Consider the following 19,506-nt stretch of genomic DNA (forward strand, 5'->3'; position numbering starts at 1 on the left):
TTGTGGGGTATATAGACTACAGTAGATCTTCGATCAGGTGCGTTCATCGATGTGATAAACATAGGCTGATGTCCGCATTCCTCCAAATCTATTTCAGTTTCATGTTAAACAGCTTTAGCGACTGTTTAAAAAGGTAATCAAACGTGTTTGTGGTTTATAATATTTTTACTTCTGGTCGAGGCCGTTGCCCCATTTCTCACATGAAAACGGCACGATAAGCTATTTATACATGTTAACATGGCGTTTGTTCAAGGAGGAAACACCCCTTGGGGAGGTGGGATATTATTAGGTTTACTAGTAAACCTATTATTACTGCTAGAGTTTGTATTATTTTTATTCTTCCACTCTATTTTGCACCTCCGAAAACTTCATAATTAATGTTCTCAGCAACCGTTGGTCGGATTGACAGAAAATTTTCATCAAATGATCGGCTAGGCTCGTATAATTTTAAAAAATGCTAATTATGACGTCATAGGTCACGTGGTATGGGCGCCATCTTGTAAAACACCTTCAAATTTGCCCCTCGATATCTCCGGAACGGCTGAATGGAAACATTTGAGTAATGGCTCATTCTAAAGAACTCTGCAATGGGAACAAAAGACATGTTTATTAAGTATATAAAAAATGCTAATGTTAAGAGGTTAGAATTCGTCAAACACAATTTTTTTTTCCCCGAAAATGATATTTTTCCCCAGATGCTTAGTTAAAAAAAAACTCAGAATGCAAAAACTTTTGAAGTCATACGTCACATGGTTCGGCCGCCATATTGTTTTGAGTGAAAAGTCTGAAAAGTCTGAAAGTCTGAAAATGCCTGAACAGATCGAGCCCAAACTTGGCATACATAATCGCATACCCATGATGAACAAAAAAGTCCCTGAGCACGACGTCATCCATCACATGGTTTCAGAGTTATGACGTTTTTAAGCATAAACTAGAAATTGTATCTCCTCCATAATTTGTGAAGATGTCGAGCGGAAACTTTACACAAATGTTCCTCATGGGGGGGATGTTTCATTGTTACTTGAGACGTTTTGATAAGTCACATGGTTTGGCTGCAATAAATAATGGAAGGAAAATCCTAAAAAGCTTCTAACTCTTGAACCACTGCATTGATCGACTAGAATTTTTAATGCCTTTGAGACCTCATCAAGCCGAACAAGTGTGCAAAATTTCAATATGATTGGATGTACGGTCTGGAAGCTAGAAGTTGTTATTGTGTGAGGAAGAAGAACCGCAACACTTTTTCTTACCAGGCCATGTGACATAACCACCTCTTCGGATTTGGCAGTCGCTAGAGGGTGTTAACATTCGAATGCAACAAATCTGGGCAAATTCTGATGAATTTTCGTAAAACTACGCTATATTGTCATTTACATTGGAAAATAACATTGTAAAACTCTCCGCCGCCTCGGCTTTATTCTAGCTCTGAAGTTCATCCTGTCTTCACTTTTAGAGAGAAAGAGAGGTATCTACAAGCAATGGTAACCTTTATTTGTTGGAAATCCGATGAAAAATGACGAAGTTATTCGAAATCTAACATTTTAAATTGATCGCATTTTCAAAGTGAATTCTTACTGATGTAAAATATCCATGCATGCAGGCACGTGTGTGTGTGTGTGTGTGTGTTTGTGGAGGAGGGGATGTGTGTGTGTGTGTGTGTGTGTGTGTGTGTGTGTGTGTGTGTGTGTGTGTGTGTGTATGTGTGTGTGTGTATGTGTGTGTGTGGATGTGTGTGTGTGGATGTGTGTGTGTGTTTGGGGATGTGTGTGTGGGCGGGTGTGGGTGTGTGTGTGTGTGTGTGTGTGTGTGTGTGGGGGTGTGTGTGTATCGGGGTTGTATCGAAGGGGTTTGTATCAAAGCATGTCCGATGAAAGTGGGGTTGTATGAAAGCGGCAAGGCGGAGTAAACCGTTCATCACTGCCCGCAGTTATAAAGTGGCAGTTCTTGTTAGTATTAATATTGTTTTGTACTAACATTAATATTATGCTTTTGTTAGGAGAAGCGGCCTTGGAAAAACGCCACGATAAAGATATTTTTAACATGGATACACACCTCAACACGCATCCCCATTGGTGAGGGGACAAATTAATTTGCTACAATCTTCATTGTGTGACCCTTAGTCCTCCTGTCAAGTTTGGTTGAGATTGGATAAGTAACGACGGAATGTATCGTGGTCAGAAATCGTCAGACAGACAATAAATTGCATATTTTAGTATGATTAATTATTTTTAACTTTGAATCGAATGTCCTCAAATTATTAGTTGGAGGCATTTGTCTTCAAATACAGTCCAATTCGTATCCAGCAATTGGATTAGGATCTTATGTCGATAATTATGGCCATTTCAATGCCACCATTTTCAATTAGATTTATTGTATATAATTACATTTACTCATTTGTAAAAAATTCTGTATCATTTAGCTGCAAGTCAATTATAATCTATGACATTATCTCAAAAATCTTCATTATCTTAAACATCCCTATCAGATCCCCTCATCATCATCTACTTTATAATGTATGAAGTTCTGCCTTCTGCATCCCCTCCTCATAGCTTAGTCTAGCTAGGCCCAGAATCAGTCTTGGTGCTCTTTGCTGAACCCTTTCTATGGCCGCTACATCCTTCCTCAGATGGGGTGACCAAAACTGAACATAATATTCCAGACATGAGGTCTTACTAAATTCCTATATAGTGTTTTTAACTCAACTGGACTATGTCCAGCTGAGTTTTTGTCGACACCCGGTGTCTGTCGTCCGTCGTCCGTCAGCCGTCTGTCGTCTGTCTGTCTGTCGTCTGTAAACAATTCGACGTCTACGCTCTAAAAGTCACAAATATTGATTAAATTTGATGAAACTTGTTATGCAGCATCTTTAAAACATAAACTAGTTTGGGATTGCAGTTGGGCGTTGCTCGCCCAAAAATGGGCGCGGCAGGGCGGCCATATTGAAAAATCAATTTTTGTCATATATTTTTAGCCCATATAAACTATATAGTTTGTGGTTCTTTTATGCATATTCTAACCATATTGATATAGACCAGTTGAGTTCAGGTTCCCTGGAACCTCTCTAGTTTTATACTTGGGCTAAGGCTTGTAATAAGGCTGACACACACATACACACACACACACACACACACACACACACACACACACACACACACACACACACACAGACACACACACACACAGACACACACAGACAGACACACACACAGACAGACACACAGACAGACACACAGACAGACAGACAGGCACACACAGACACACACACACACACGCACACACACACACACACACACACACACATACATACACACACACACACACACACACACATACAGACACACACACACACACACAAACAAACTGACGAGACAAACACAACACAGCCACTGAGCTTGTGGGAAGTGCCGTCACTCCCGTCGCTTCCCGGGATACTCTGGATACCAGCGACGTCATAACAATTTATTGCTTTTCTCACCGTACTCAGCAGGGCATTTCCTCATGAGGAATTTCCTCCTCCCCATGGATTCCAACCGATGGGGATTGTCCATGCTCTACCTTTTCAAGGAAGGAAGCAGCATGTAACATTTTAAAAGTCTTTGGTATGACTTGAAAAGGTCCAAACCGGATGGGTGTTTTTTAGGAGAGACCATCTCCTTACTGGATGGCCGTTGGCTCCTTATGGGAGCTCATCCACCCTTTGCCAGGTGTTGTTTTTGGTCCTGCAGGGTGTCACAGTCACCCTCCCCACTAGCAAAGTCAGTGAGGGGTGTCGGTTTAGATGCCGACAACCCAACCAAGCAGCAGGTAGCACTGGGTTACCTGTTACCAGTGGCAGTCCCAAAAGACTGACCTGAACCAAAACGACCTCTTTTGATTTATAATGATCCCCCTGTGAATACAACCTAAAACCCTGTTACCTTTACCAATGTTTGCCTGTCACTGTGCTGTCTGGTTACCTCCTGTGTGCATTACCACCTCCAGATCAAATAAACCTGTAAATCTGAACTCTGCAAATACGTTTTTCTTTTCCAACAAATCGCAGAATTTGATATCATTTCAATTCAATTGCTGTTAAATAATTTTGCAGGGATGATTGTTTTTAAAAAATTCAACTGTGTATATTTGTGTCGAAATATTAATACAACCTTATTTGATTGAAATATTGAAATAATGGTAGTGAGACAGATTTTGGTTTAACGTGATTGGCCATTCGTACAAGGCACCCACAACATCCTCTCGCGTGTTCCCAAAAGGCGATTGGTGCCAGACTTGCCGAACTGTGTCTTGCTGAGAGTGAAAGCACTTCTCAGATTCGAAGTCAAGGGAGTGATGATGACGTAAAACGGCAACTGAAAAGGGAAGATGAAGAGGAGGATTTCTTGGATGACAGTGAGTTGTGGCATTGTTTTCTTCATATTGTTGCTCGTCTTGTTTTATCTGTGGTTTTTACATCCTTGAAAAGGTCATTTATTGTAAACCCAACAAAGCAGAGAAGTGTATAAATGCTTATTTGGTGCAGAATCCTTGGTGATATTGGTAAAAATATTGGTAAAATAAATTGTTCATCATTGTTTGCATACACTGATATAATTAAGAAATCAAACCAATAGATTGGGTGTTTTAGCCAATCAGACAGCTCTTAATTGTAAAAACCGATCCCAGAGTGAACTCATTTATGTTAATTATTTGTTTAGTTTGCTTACCGGCATTTTGCAAAGGTGCAGCTGATGAATTATTAGCCCCCATTGTACTTAGTCCAAAACGGGGGCTTATGGATCTGGTCCGGTCCGTCCGTCTGTTTGTGCATGCGTCCGCAACCATATCCTGAAGATGTATGGACCAATCTTGTTCAAACTTTGCAAACAGATAATGAATGATGGCTTACATATGCACGTCATTTATTTTCAAGAACAGATCCACGATGGCTGATTGGCGGCCATTTTGTTACTTAAACGTGTCCCCAACCATTTATTGGACATGCATGGTCCGAGTTTGTTCAAACTTAGCACAAGCAGAGTAAATAACGGCATACACGTGCACCTCACTTTATTTTGTGATCTGATTAAAGATGGCTGACTGGTAGACTGGTGGCCATTTTAGTTGTAAAAAAAACCTGATGTTGAACACGTCCTCAACCATTTCTCGGACATTTACCGATGTTGTTCAAACCTGGCACACAGTAAATGGATGGTGGCTTACATACACAAGGCATTTATTTTCTAGATCAGATACAAGATGGCCGACTGGTGACCATTTTGTTACTTAAACGTGCCCCAACCATTTCTCGACATGTGGACCAATTTTGTTCAAACTTGGCACAAAGACAATACGTGAGAGTATATATATATACATACAGAAGAGTTTGTTTTGTCATCTGACCAAAGATGGCTGACTGACGGCCTTTAGCTCCATACAGCAAAATTACCTAAACCACGGGGTCTATGACATTTTATATCTTTTTCTTCTTGTTACCCTTTCTGCAGGTGGTAATGTTGCCAGTCACTTCAGTCATTGTCATGAATGATAATCTCAGGTTAAACCATTTCTGAGTCACTCTTCGGCCATCTTAGTAATGCCTACCAAATTATTTGGTGGATGTGTGTTGTGATATACGTCGGTGGCTAAGAATAAACTACTTTATCTACCACTCATGCAATCTTACAATCAGTGTAAATGGAATGATTACACAGGCAAACTTAGATTATCAAAATTGTTCAACTAAATAAAATAATTCACCAAAAGAGATGTTAAATCCTTCTCTTTTTTGTATACAGGTTCGAGGCTCAGAGAGAAGCTATAACATGTGGAATAACTCGAGCAAAGAGAGGAGGAGGAAGACAAGGTAGTGAACAAGCTGTATACAGGTACAAACTATCAATCACAGAAGTGGAAGGGAAGAATGGCGAAGAAGCAGAAATGGAACAACAACAACAACAACAACAACAAATACAAATTGAAGAGGAGGGTGATGGAGCAGAGGGGGAAACCAGAAAATCTGGAAACATGGAAAGAGGTGGTTTGGGGTGCATTATTGAAGGTGGAAAACATCATGGGTATAGATGGGGGATCATCTAAGGTGGTGGTGAACAGCTGTGTTGAAGCACTGGAGGGAAAATGTGATGAACGGACTGAGGAAGTTGGTTCCAGAGATGAGAGAAAAAAGCAACGGATGATTGGAGCGAGCAGTGAGCCTAAATTTTAAGATTTTCACCTGAAATGAGTTACTGGCAGACCGCATAATGTGTACAGAAACCTGGGTGGGCTTTGTGGGCCAACTTAGATACATGAATTACCCAAGAAAATTAATGACTGATGGTGAGGCCAAATGTTTGAGTGATTGAACTTCTTGAGAGGTTTGGTAAGGAAGTAGATGTGAAGGTTTGGCAGATGGTCCTTTTGGAGAGACAAAGTAAGAGATTCCAATGAGAGACACCTATTGGCTTTGAGAGTGCAGTAAGTCAGCAAGTCATGAGAAATGGTCTTGGATGCCAGAGGTATAAGGTTTGGAGAGCAAGGTTGGGTTCCAGATGTGTCAAGTAGTTGAGATATGTTCAGAGAGCCGGCACTGATGTCTAAAGAGATGGCCTAGGAAGAGGGTGCTTGGATTGCTCGAGCAAATAAAGTGCAGAGGTTGCAAGACCAGAAAGGAGGTAGGTGTCCAAACACTGGGTGTCCCATTTTTGGGGTCCAAAAAGGATTGTTCATAACTTAAGAAAAAATGTGTATAGTATTTAAGTCTTGTCGGTCCTTATTTTTCAAGTCGCTCACTTTATTGTCATATTATGCATCAAGTAATTCAAACCGGAAATGGGATGCACATAACTTCACATTGATTGGAAGAGGATTACACCAAATGTGTTGCGTGGTTGTGGTACCCTGCTTGCAGGGATTAAACAAGACAGCGGTTTTCTTGATAACCTCCTATTTTCTGAAGAGGCTACATCCCCTATTAGAAGAAATGTAAACCATCGTATAGCCACATCACATGGGATGGGAGGATCTGCATAAACAGGATAGCATCGGAGTGACTCCTCCAAAGTCAATATTTGGTGTGCTCTATCATGGAGCGAGCACTCTGGGCGCCCATGGACTGATCTTTATTTATACCTCATGCATGCAGAACACAAAAGTTTGGAGAAATCAATCATGCTTGATATGATTGAGGGAAGAAGAGGAAGAGGCAGACTTCATATGTGCTGGATGGATGGAGTAAAGGCTGCAAACAAGCTCTGCCAGAGCTCTGGGAAGCAGTGGAGAATAGGGATGTTTGGATAAATCTGATCACGAATGTCACCAGAAGTCGGCCATGACTTGACGGCACTAGATAACTATATCATGGAGTCATATCATTGGACTTAAGTCTTCTTTATCACACCTACAGTGTCATGAGAAATTTATCTAAAAATGATACAGGCATTCCTCTTCCGGAGGCCTGTAATGGAGGGTTAGCTTTGGGCGCTAGATGGGCTCATATTGCTACTGCATGCTGGTCAAGACTTTATCAATTTTTTTTCCTGAATGCTAGATAGGTCGTGATGGGCCAATCACTTGGCAATCTCATTCCATTGACCTCACACCCTTTGACTTTTACCTGTAGCATCACCTTAAAAAATGAGCAACACAGAAAGCCTGTACACAGATTATTGCTACGTAAAGTTTTGTTTGCTTTGAGTAGTTTGTGATTGCAGACCAGTGATCATTGAAAGTTATTTGTCACATCTTCTTGAGAACAGTAGTCCGAGTGCACTTGTATGCATGAATGTGTCAAATAAATTATCCTTCTTTTTTTGTACAGGAAGTGTAAACCCCACAAAATGTGGCTGTCCATATGCAGTGAAAATGGCAGCATGTCAGTTGCTGTTGGAGATCACCTCCTTCCTACGAGAAACCTTTCCTGTATTACCCAGACCTCGCACTGAGCCATCTGGGGTAATAGATAAGGGCAAATAAAATGGAATTACACTTTTAGACACTTTACATATATATAAATCCAGATGCTGGTTGTTTGTTTATTGTTTTAATGCTCCCAATGAGAATAACCAGTTCTTCAGTGATATCTTGTCAATCATGTGTGACCTCTGGATGGCCTTTCACTGGGATGATTGTTATCAACTCCACTTAACACAGGCCGATGCAAACTACTTACCAGGTGTAACAGTTGTATTGTTAGGGCACCACGCCGTAAACGTGTTGTGAGTCGATGTAGATCCGGGGTGGCGAACCCGCGGCCCGCGAGCCACATGCGGCTCTTAGCCAGCTCTTGTGCAGCTCGCGAAGGGCTGCTCTATCGGTGCATGTTTTTACATTTTAAAATGTATTTCTATTATAAAATCAAAATGCATTTGAATATTTGACTATACTGCCAATACATTTGCCAATATTTTAAAAATAAAATGAAACACACTTTCAAACACAATGAAACAACAAACAATGAAACACACTTTTGCGCGTAGAAACACACTTGCGCGTGCGCAGACCCGGAAGTTTGTTCGCTAGGCTAGCACTTGCCCAGCGGCAGTGACCGAATCGCCATGGCAGCGTCAGGAAAACGTAAAGCTCAGCGCACATATGAAGAGGAGCACAGGGCATTTTTGCCTGAATGGGAGGAATTGCATTTTTTTACGCAGCGAAATGGGAAACCCTTGTGCTTGATTTGCCAGAATGCACTGTCGCATTTTAAAGCTTCAAACCTGGAGCGCCATTTCACCTCACTCCATGATAACGTGGCCCGGGATTTTCCCAAAGGCAGTGAACTTCGCAAGCACAAGGTAAATGCATTGAAATGTCAGTCAGAGAAGCAGACTCAGTTTTTTCGGAAATTAACGAAGCACTCAGACGGTCACATTAACATCATATCTGTTGGCATGGAACCTTGCTCGAGCTAAAAAGCCATACAGTGAAGGGGAATTCGTGAAAACGTGTCTCAGAGATGTTGTTGCCATCCTAACTCCAGAAAATGACAGTTTGAAGCGTTCTGTGTCAGACCTGCAGCTGTCACAGCACACCATTGAACAGAGAATATCACATATTAACAACTCCATTGAAACACAGTTGCATACGGATCTTGAAAAATGTCGGTATTTCGGCATTACTTTGGATGAGTCTTGCGACATTCAAGATAAGCCACAGTTGGCAATATTTGTACGGTCTGTGTCAGAAGACTGCACAATTAAGGAAGAGCTGCTTGACCTTGTGCCGTTAAAAGATAGGACCAGCGGCATCGACCTGAAAGAGACACTCACGACTGTTGTTGAGAAGGCAAATTTGCAATTACCAAAACTAACAGCAATATCCACAAACGGTGCACCAGCTATGTTGGGATCTGCAAATGGCCTTGCAGGGCTGTGTAAAGCTGACGACCGTTTCCCTGATTTTTGGACATTTCATTGCATCATACATCAAGAGAACCTGGTGTCTAAGAAGCTGAACTTGGACCATGTCATGAAACATGTGCTAGAAATTGTGAATTTTATTCGCACTCATGCTCTCAAGCATAGGTATTTTTCTCGAGGTATTTTGCTACCTCGGAGACATGCTGAATGGAGAAGGTGGATCAGACTCGGCAACGGTTGCTAGAGTGAGATGTGCATGGAAGAAGTTTCGGGAACTGATTGGCATGCTGATGATGAGGGGAGTGTCGTTGAAGCTGAAGGGAAAGGTGTATGCTGCATGTGTGAGAAGTATTATGATTTATGGGAGCGAGACATGGGTAATGAACGTAGAACAGCAACGAAGGTTGGAAAGGGTGGAAATGCGAATGGTTCGACGGATGTGCAGAGTATCGTTGAGAGAGAGGAAGACAAATGATCAATTGTGAAAGATGATGGGAATAGAGCCTGTGATGGATGCTGTGAAGAGGAACAGGTTGAGCTGGTTTGGTCATGTGTTGAGGAAGGATGAAAGTGACTGGTTGAGAAGAGTGATGGAAATGAATGTAGAAGGAAGTAGGGGACGGGGAAGACCGAGAAAGACTTGGCTAAAGGTGGTGGAAGAAGAAAGGTGGGCAAGGGGGTTAACAAGGGGAGATGCAGAAAATAGGGCAAAATGGAGAAGATTGTCATGGGGACTGCAAGGCTAACCCCCGCTCTAGCAGGGAAAATGGCCTTAAAATGCCTGTTGTTTGTTGTTGTATCACACACAAACTTTTGATTCAATATTTAAAACTTAAATTGTTCTCTACCAGGACTTTGAGGTTTCACGCCATCGACTCGATCCTGAGCTGGACAGGCATCGCTACGACCGCAAGATAAGCTTCGCAGGGATCCTGGATGAGCCAGAGTCAGAGTTACGGGAGTCGTTGCACAGCAGTAGCCACACTCTGAGGTCAGAGATTAGTGGTGAGGAGAGGCGTGGTGAGTTCTTATCATAATTTTATTGGTAATTGTGTGAATTCTTCATTTCCATGCAGGAGGAAATAAAGTTATAATGCAATGTTATTCCTTCAATTGTGTGTTCATCACAATTTGTGATACTAACTGTGATAGCTTTGTGAACTCTGTCGCAACATTGATGGGATTTTCAGAGATGATGGAGAAGATATCCCTTTTTTAACATTCAATGGACCAACCTTTCAGCGTGGTGTTGGCTTAGCGGTTAGGGTGCCGGCTTGGGATCCTTGGATCCTGGGTTCGAATCCCGGTTCATTGCTGAATTAACACCAGGGGGATTGACTCAGCCTGTCATCCTTCTGAGGTCGGCAAATTGACTACCAGTTCACTGGTAATTCCCTGCTTGTCGCAAGAGGCTACTAACAGGGTTGGCAGCAGGAAGGGCATCCGGCTATAAAACATTGCTTCAAAAAATGGGGACCACGGTGCCCAAAAAAGGCCAACCCCTGCTCTGCGGGGACAAATGGCCTCTAAAGGTGGGTCAATGGACCAATCAACAGGGTGATCCATAATGAAGTCCCTATTTTAATATAGAAATACCATGTTGTTAATGTAAATAAAACCCCAAAACATTTTTTTCCTGAAAGGCCATTTATTGGTGTTTTAATTTGTGAAAGTCAAATCTCAAAAGTTTCTGCATTCTCATAACATTTTTTTCAATTGTTAGACAATATTTTGCACTGAAAGCCTAAGAAACTCCTCTGGTTAATTGGCAAAAACATTGCGGATATAAGTTTCTCGTTCATCCAAATTAGCGGGTTTGCTGGCATACTCTTTTTATTTTGCTCATCCCCCCGATAATAATTGCATGGGGTTAAATCAGGACACTTGCATGGCCACTCTCTGGTCCTTTTATGGTCCTTGTCACCCAATCAATCTGTGTGGAAAGTGGGTAATCCAACCAATTATGAACTTCAAACGAGAAGTGCGGTGGGGCACCATCTTGCATACATTTTTTTTCATCTGTGTTGTACCATTGCTGAATTTTTGGAAGGAGAACGTTTTAAAGCATTTCCAAGTATCATCCTCCATTCATTTAGCCTGGTGTTGGCTCAGCGGTTAGGGTGCTGGCTTGGGATCCGAGGATCCTGGGTTCGAATCCCGATCGATCGCTGAATTAACGCCATGGGGGTTGACTCAGCCTGTCATCATTCCGAGGTCGGCAAATTGAGTACCAGCTTGCTGGGATGAATGATCACGGTGTGTACCCCGGTTTAGAATAGGTACACCGTATCCCTGCGCATCGTAAAAGGCGACCAAGGGTTGGCGTCAGGAAGGGCATCCAGCCATAAAAACATTGCCTCAAACAGGGAACCATGATTGTCATGGGACCCGCAAGGCTAACCCCCGCTCTAGCGGGGAAAATGGCCTTAAAACGATCATTCATATTCATTCATCCTCCATTCATTGTATCGCAAAGGATTATGGTCCAATGAGTTGGATTGAAGCCATTCCGCACCAAAGAAGCAGTCTTGGCCGACTTTGGATGTGTTTGCCTATGTTTCTCAATCATTTCCTGACCAGTAATGCCTGTTGACAAAATTCCCGACAAAGAAAACAGCCTTGTCAGACAGCATAATGTGATGTAACACACCTGAATAGTCATCAATCCACTGAAGAAAATGTTCACAAAACTCCATTTTCTTGTCACAATCATCTGGAAACAGCTGGTGGATATAATGATTTTTGTGTGGTGTCCATCCTGAGTCCTCCTAAATTGATTGAATTTCAAGACAAGTAGAGCTACATTCAAAGTACACCACCCCTATGACAAATAAATAAATAACATATCCTCCAGCGAGCGACATTGCCGGGGTGTCTCCAGCACCCAGGAGTGCTGGGGTGCAGCACATAAAGATAGAATTTGGGGGGAGTGGTGGAAAATAATTGATTGATTAATTACTTAATTCCATAATTAAAATAAATAAATACTAATCGTAAAATAATTAATGTCTTTATCAATTGGCTAATAGCATACCTAAACCACCACTGTTTCTTCCAAATCTGTAACATTTTGAAATTTAATTAATTAATTAAGTAATTAATCGAAAAATTAAATAATTAATCGATTTATTGATTAATCAATAAATTTAAAGTACCATTTACAGCCAAATCACTTTGTCACTGTCGTGTCCGAATATCAACTTCCGAGCTCAAAAGGTGCCTGAGATATTGCCCAGATGAGAAAGAAAACAAATAAGTGCTTAATAAATCAATATCAAATAAGTAATTAATCAATTAATTGATTAACCAAAAAATAAAAAATACTGTTTTTGCCAAAGTACATGCTCACTATTGGGCCCAGATTTCAGCTTCCTAGATTAAAGAATGGCTGAGATATTGCCCGGACAAACAAGCTAATGGAGAGAAAGCTGAGTACATACTCCCTTTTGGTGCGCTTCATCGCTGGGCCCCCTTCCATGTCCCGCAAAGACGTCATGCACTGCCTGGAGATTGTAATAGGGAGGGGAGGAGTACAATAATGTATTCCATCTCTTTCCTCTTGTCTGATCGACTTTTTTGGGCTCCTTGTGAACATGTCTCGTGCCTGGTCAACGTTTCCTGGTGATCTCGCTGTGGTATGTCTTCCTGTTCTTCTTATGTCCTTGAACGAACCAGTTAGTAGAAGCTTTTGGTGACATTTTAAAAATCGTTTTTAGATACAAAGTGGCATGTCTTCCTATACCTCACCACCGCCATCTTTGACCTGCAATTACAGACTGCAAAACCTCAGACCATGCGTCAATTAGTGCTTTCTGAGCAACAGTTAATTTCTCAGCCATAATGGATCAAGCTGAAAGGAAAGAAAAAAACAATTTTAATGGCAATTAACTAGCTTTCAACTAAATAAAAATTAATGCTCTACCTACAACAACAACAAAGTATTTCTATATTTTAAAATAATATTAATGGCAATAAACAAGCTTTCAAAAATAAATCATTAATTCTCGACCGATAAAAACAGAATATTTCAATAAATATTCTCTATTTGCTTCAATCTTAGATCCTAGGAAGATGAAACTTTCCACTGTTTCCACATGATCGTCTCCCAAACTGAACATCGATCCATCAGGATCATCTGGATCGATCGACATCATTTGACAAGATTTGAGTCTTTTTCAGTTTAAATAAAGGCCAATTTTTCACTTTCCTTCTTCACCGTTTGCAGCAGTTTCATCAATTCCTCTTTACTTTCTGCCAACACATTGGTAATGTCAGCATACCTCAGGTTGTTGATGCATCTTCCTCCAATTTTGACTCCAGCCTCCACTCACTATACAGATTGAACAAGCAAGGGAGAGGGTGCACCCTGCCTGACCCCTTTTCCATTCCCAGATCATTCTCTCTCTCTTTCTTTCTTCATACTCTGTTCTTATACTGTTGCTTCTTGTTTAGTGAAACAGAAAGCTGGACATGGAGCTTGTGCTGTTATTTGTCGACTTTACAAAAGCGTTTGACTCAATAGACAGAGACACTATGTTCAAAATATTATGTACATATTGTATACCACCTAAGATAACAAACGCGATCAAGGAGATGTATAATCGCACTTCTGCTGTTGTCCTCACACCTGATGGGCCAAATCGGGTATTTGACGTCACTGCGGGAGTACTGCAAGGTGACACTCTTGCACCTTTCTTGTTCATTATGGTGCTCGACTATGCTCGACTCGACTATGTCACGACCATCAGCCCGATGCCGGAACACGGCTGCTCGCGATGAAGCCTCCCAGTGCAGAGAACGAAGCACAACCATCCACTATCGCCTTTGGAACGAGAGGCGCAAGAGAAAACCTTCGCTCTCAACGCCCAGACGCCAGGCGAACAGGGGAACGAGGAGAAGATGACGGCACACAACCGTTACTGCCAGACCCAAAACCGAGAAGGGCGAGGAGAGGAGCAACCACGACCGTTCGCTATGGCATCCAGAACGAGAAGAGCAAAATGTACGCTGCTCCAACTACTTTGTACACACCGCTCTGACGTCATCTGTAGTGCTTCACCAATCAGCGTGTGCTTCTTACCAGTCTTCCCCGTCAATCAAAATTCTGACCAATCACTGCCCTTCTGGCCGTGTTCTCACAGATCTTTCGTCCCTCGTGCTTCCAACGGAAGGGTTGTTAGCGGCAGTGCTTAATGCATGACTTCTGGTTAGCTTTTTAATTAGTGAGTTTAAATGCGGACGATTGCGTGGCTTGGCTATGCGTCTATGGTGTGGTGCCAAAAGGGACATATTAAATTAATTACAGAGGTTACGACGTACAAGGGATAATTACCCATAATCCCTGAGATAATTAACATACCCTACTCCTCGTAATGGGGATGAAGATACAAACTTAACCCGACATTCCAGTCTAATACAAAGTCCCTACTTATAGTACATCGAGGTGGTTCTTCTTCTTCACGACAATCGGAGCACACTAATCTATACATTCTACCTGGTTCTAAGGTAATCTCTGCCTAGCCCCTACAAATGTAACAATATTGTCTGCAGCGACACTGGGCTGCATACGGACGAACTGAAATCCGCCGCAGTTGACAGAGTGTTTGGGCAAATGTGACAAAGTAACTTTGCTCTTTGTCGCTCTGGTTTCTTTTTGGTGTTTTGTTTGTGATTGTCTGATCAACATTATGTATAAATAAGTGGTAGTAGTAGTAGTGTACAGGCCTCTTATCAGACATATTAGGTGCTCTGACATCTCCATTTCTCTCAGCAAATCCACATCAATTCAAGATCAACACAATAGAAAGCTTTGTTATCTTATACAGACTTGGCATTTAATATGGAATATTTTTTTTGTGGGGGTGAACTTACTTTTCAAGATGACTTAGAACCAAAAGTTCATTGGAATTATGTTGAAATTGTTCTAGATTTTGTTAATGTGACCTTTAAAAGAAACAAAAACCACATTTGACATTTCGAAACAAATAAATTGATCCTTGAAAGTGATGGAAACTGATATCGAACTCAATTCACGGACAGTACTGTGTTAAACTTCTGTACGTTTTCCAGAAGTATCTCTTTATTTTGCACATTAGCCAAAATTTTTTTCAACAAAAACAAAAGCTAAATTATGACTGGGATTATGGACAGTAAAATTACAGTTCAGTACTTCGTCTAACCCCCACGAGCATTCAGGAGAGCGCGTACACGTCGAGGCATGCTGTTCACGAGATTTGCCAAGGTTTGGGCAGGAATCGCTTGCCATGCAGTGACAATAGTCTGCTGCAATTGACACACAGAGGTAGGCTGCTGGTCCAAGTTGTCGATTTGACGCGTTAATTCTGCCCACAAGTTCTCTATCGGATTCATATCCAGGGACATGGCAGGCCACTCCATATGCTCTACACCACGGTCAGTAAGAAAGTGTTGGATCATGCGAGCACGATGAGGCCATGCATTGTCATCTTGGAAGACAAAGTTTCCTCGAAAGGCTGCACGAGCAAATGGAAGCAATGTTTCTTCCAGAATGACCCTGTACTTGAACTGGTTCAGGTTTCCATTCAGAACAACCAGGTCAGTTTTGCCCCCTGCATGAAAAGCAGCCCAAACGGTCACCCCACCACCTCCAGCTTGGACTCTTGACACTATACAAACTTCGTTGTGGGCTTCATGCACTTGTCTGCGCACTCGGACGTGGCCATCTTGACGATAGACCAGAAATCTAGACTCGTCACTGAAAGTCACGTGATTCCAGTGTCCTGGCTGCCATTGACGGTGCTCTCTGGCCCACTGCAATCGGCGCTGGCTGTGTTGTCTGGTCAGGCGTGGCTTTCTCAGGGGACGCCTGGCACAATAGCCTGCCTGAACCAGTTGTTGGTTGACTAGCCTTCTGGATACAGGCACATTTGTCAGTTGCTGCCACTCAGCCCTAAGCCGATTAGCTGACTTGGTACGGCCATTGCAGACTAACCGGTGCAGCTGGCGATCATCTCTCCTTGTGGTTCTGTGTGGACGTCCTGGCCTCGGTATTGGAGTAGGGACACCCCTCTGAGCATTTCGTTTCAGGATCTTTGACACCTGACCTTGAGTGATGCCATACTGCCGAGCAATAGCACGCTGTTTCATGCCAGAATTTCGTAAAGCCACCACTCCATGACAAACAGCATTGTCAAGTTGACGGACCATCTCCAGAGGAAGCGGCAATAACTTTTGTAGACGTGCAGCAGTTGTTTTCCACTAATACAGAACGCAACAACCCTTATATACCCGATTGTGAAGCCAATCGTCAAATGTACCTGTCCTTACATTTTGTCACGCCACCTGTGATATAATCCTGTTATTGACTTCTTGCTGCGAAAGACAATCAGTGACATGGTTCTTTCAACAAAGACATCACCGAAGGGTAAAAGAAACTCACCAGATTGATATACTGAGTTCAGAAAGTAAACCCAAGTCAAGAAAAAAAATATATTCCATATTAAATGCCAAGTCTATATAAAGGTGAGTTTGTGTCTCTTCCACAAGTGCCGCCCATTCTATAAGCCATGCCTCACCCCTCTTCCCCAGCATCACAAGCACCGCTCATTAGCCAGCCCACGCCTTTCCCTCCAGCCGGCCAGAAATCAGGTTCAGTGGCAGAGAAAAAAAAAAAAAAAAAATCAATTTTCCCTCAAGCAGGCCATTCCCTCTTGCGGGCCATTCGCTACACATCGTAGCTCTTTGGCTTCATAGGCCTCTGGTGTACATTTTAAGACTGAACAATATGTCTTCTTTTATTAAATAAAGGTATAGTTTGAGGAAAAAGGTACATTTTGATTGCAACTCATGCAGAGGAAACGAGGTAGTGCATGTTTTTTTCGGAGCGATTTTGGCAACGGTCTACTATACACCTCCCAAAGAATGAACATTCTCATAATACTGAGGAAAAGAAGAAAGAAAATAGTGGTGTTTAATAAATTTAAAAAACTTTTGGTTTTCGCCTGACTTTTCAAACTGCATTTCACATGGACATGTAATTCATGTATATTTGTGAAGTAAAACTAAAATCGGCTTGGAGGTGAAATGCCGGCATATGTAATTAGTAATTAGTTAGTCGGGAGGCTGGGGAAATTCCCAAGAGATATTGTTTTACCTCTTCTTTTACAAGTTATGTCTGAACACATTAATTTTAAAGAAGTTATGCTCACATACGCTTTGAAATGTGCACATACACTTTAAAGTTCTATGAAATGTACATGTCCACTTACGTACACTCAACATCACATCTGAGTTTATGTACATTAAAAATACTAAAACCGGATTGAAAACGGGACAGGGTACATTTTATTACAAGGAAAATAGTCATAATTAATATTTAGTCTTTCATTTAAAAAAAACTATAATTTTGTCGGCATTTTGTGTGTATATTGTGTGCTGTTGAGATGTCCCGTGGTGTTTTCATGGTTACCAAGCAGCTAGCTAGCACTTGCCAAGACAGCCGTTCCTTATCAACAGTTTTGAATGGAGTGCTTGCTTGAATGATTAAGCCACTTGGCAAGCACTCTGAAAGAACCTTGGTAACTGAACACACCCAAATTCATCACATGGCGACGAGGATAAACATTTAGACCGTAACCTCTTTTGGCCATATCGATGAATTAGTCCCTCAGGGGGCAGATTACAACATGACACGTGGCAAGTTAGAGGCAACGTCAAATTATTTATTTTTCCCAAATGTGGTTAACAACGCATTATTTCTTGTCAGTGACACAAAATAAACCAAAATACTGAGATAGCTGTTTACTAACGAGTAATGACAATGAGGTTCCAAGTAATACAACTTCAAACTCAATGATTTTGGTGACACCATAATACCCTCCCCTCCTCTCCTTCCATGATGTGGGTACCAAGGTTCAGGTCATGGGAATAAAAAAAAATCCCTTCTCCTCCACCCACATGGAAATTATATGTATGTATGTATGTATGTATGTATGTATGTATGTATGTATGTATGTCTGCATGCACGGCTGAAAATCATAGAAAAAAAACGCAAACTTCAGCAAATATTGCAAATGTACTGGGGATACACAGGGCCAGGTCATGGGGGCTCCCCCTTCGCCCTGCAAGGAAATTCTCTATTTATGTGAGTCTGTATATCTTAAAATCGAGAAACTGACCTCAAACAAGGAAATGACGCCATTTGTTCCATCATTGCAATGGTGCACACATGGATTAACTTTTGCTACAGCTTTAAACATCAATCTTCTTGATGGTTTCCTAAAGTCTAAATAACCCGATCTTGATCGGGTGACCCAGATTGGGTGGATACCCAGCACTGCACGGATACAAAAATGTCGGAGTTCCGGCTCATATTGTGCATTGAGAACATTGAAATCTTATAAATATGTTCTCGTGTTTGGTTGGTTTCAGTAAGCTAATATGCAAATCCTATTCAGTTTTCAAGTCAATCAGATGAAAATTGAGGATTTTAGAAATTTGGCCTATGTTGACCTTTTGGCCTCACAGCTGAACAGTAGCATCGAGAGGCCCCAAAATTTGGGCTATAGGTACTTCAGAATCTTGGCAAGTTTGTAAGCTCCTGCATGTTGGCCTTGATATCCATTTTGAGGCCACCAAAGTCTGCTATAAAATGTATATTTGGATGTGGGGTCAGGCAGCGCTTCCGCTGGCCCGCAGGCAAAAGGTAACCACCATGAGGCCAATAACTCCATGGCTTTTCAATATCCAACACATCCTGAAACCACCGTTGGGAAAAGCTCACCCGGCCGGGCAGCAACCCTCTAGTTGATTAGAATGTAGTCGATCTGATTTCTATTTTGCCCATCTGGTGAAGTCCATGTGTACAGTCAGCACTTCGGTTATTTGAAAGGTTTGCAATTACAAAATCATTCTCCCCTCAGAACTCCAGCATTCGCTCCCCTGGCTTATTTATGATTCCTGCTTTCCTGCAATCCCTGGTGCTATTGCTTCCCCAATTATTGCATTCCAGTCTCCCATAATAATTAAAACATCTCCTTTAGGAACATGTTCTTCCATTAAAACTTTCCATAAAACTTTTCATGTAATTATTTTATGATGCTATTGCTTCTTCTTCAACGCAAATACATTTTTATAATTTTTACCCTCGCCAGAGGCGAGGGTATTGCATTTGAGTCCGTTTGTTTGTTTGTTTGTT

At 41.8% G+C, this 19,506-nt stretch overlaps 1 protein-coding gene across 1 annotated transcript in view; it reads left to right on the forward strand.

Moving 5' to 3' along the window:
• UNC80 (unc-80 subunit of NALCN channel complex) overlaps positions 1-19,506 on the forward strand; it is a 502,852-nt gene that overhangs the window by 169,334 nt on the left and 314,012 nt on the right. Inside the window, exons 25-28 of the mRNA XM_078779534.1 lie at positions 4,254-4,389; positions 7,796-7,929; positions 10,184-10,352; positions 16,899-16,919. Coding sequence (XP_078635660.1) covers positions 4,254-4,389; positions 7,796-7,929; positions 10,184-10,352; positions 16,899-16,919 — 460 coding nt within the window. The remainder of the gene's footprint in view (positions 1-4,253; positions 4,390-7,795; positions 7,930-10,183; positions 10,353-16,898; positions 16,920-19,506) is intronic.

The sequence above is a fragment of the Myxine glutinosa genome, chromosome 1, assembly GCF_964187855.1.
Source record: "Myxine glutinosa chromosome 1, kmMyxGlut1.1, whole genome shotgun sequence".
NCBI classification, from domain to species: domain Eukaryota; kingdom Metazoa; phylum Chordata; class Myxini; order Myxiniformes; family Myxinidae; genus Myxine; species Myxine glutinosa.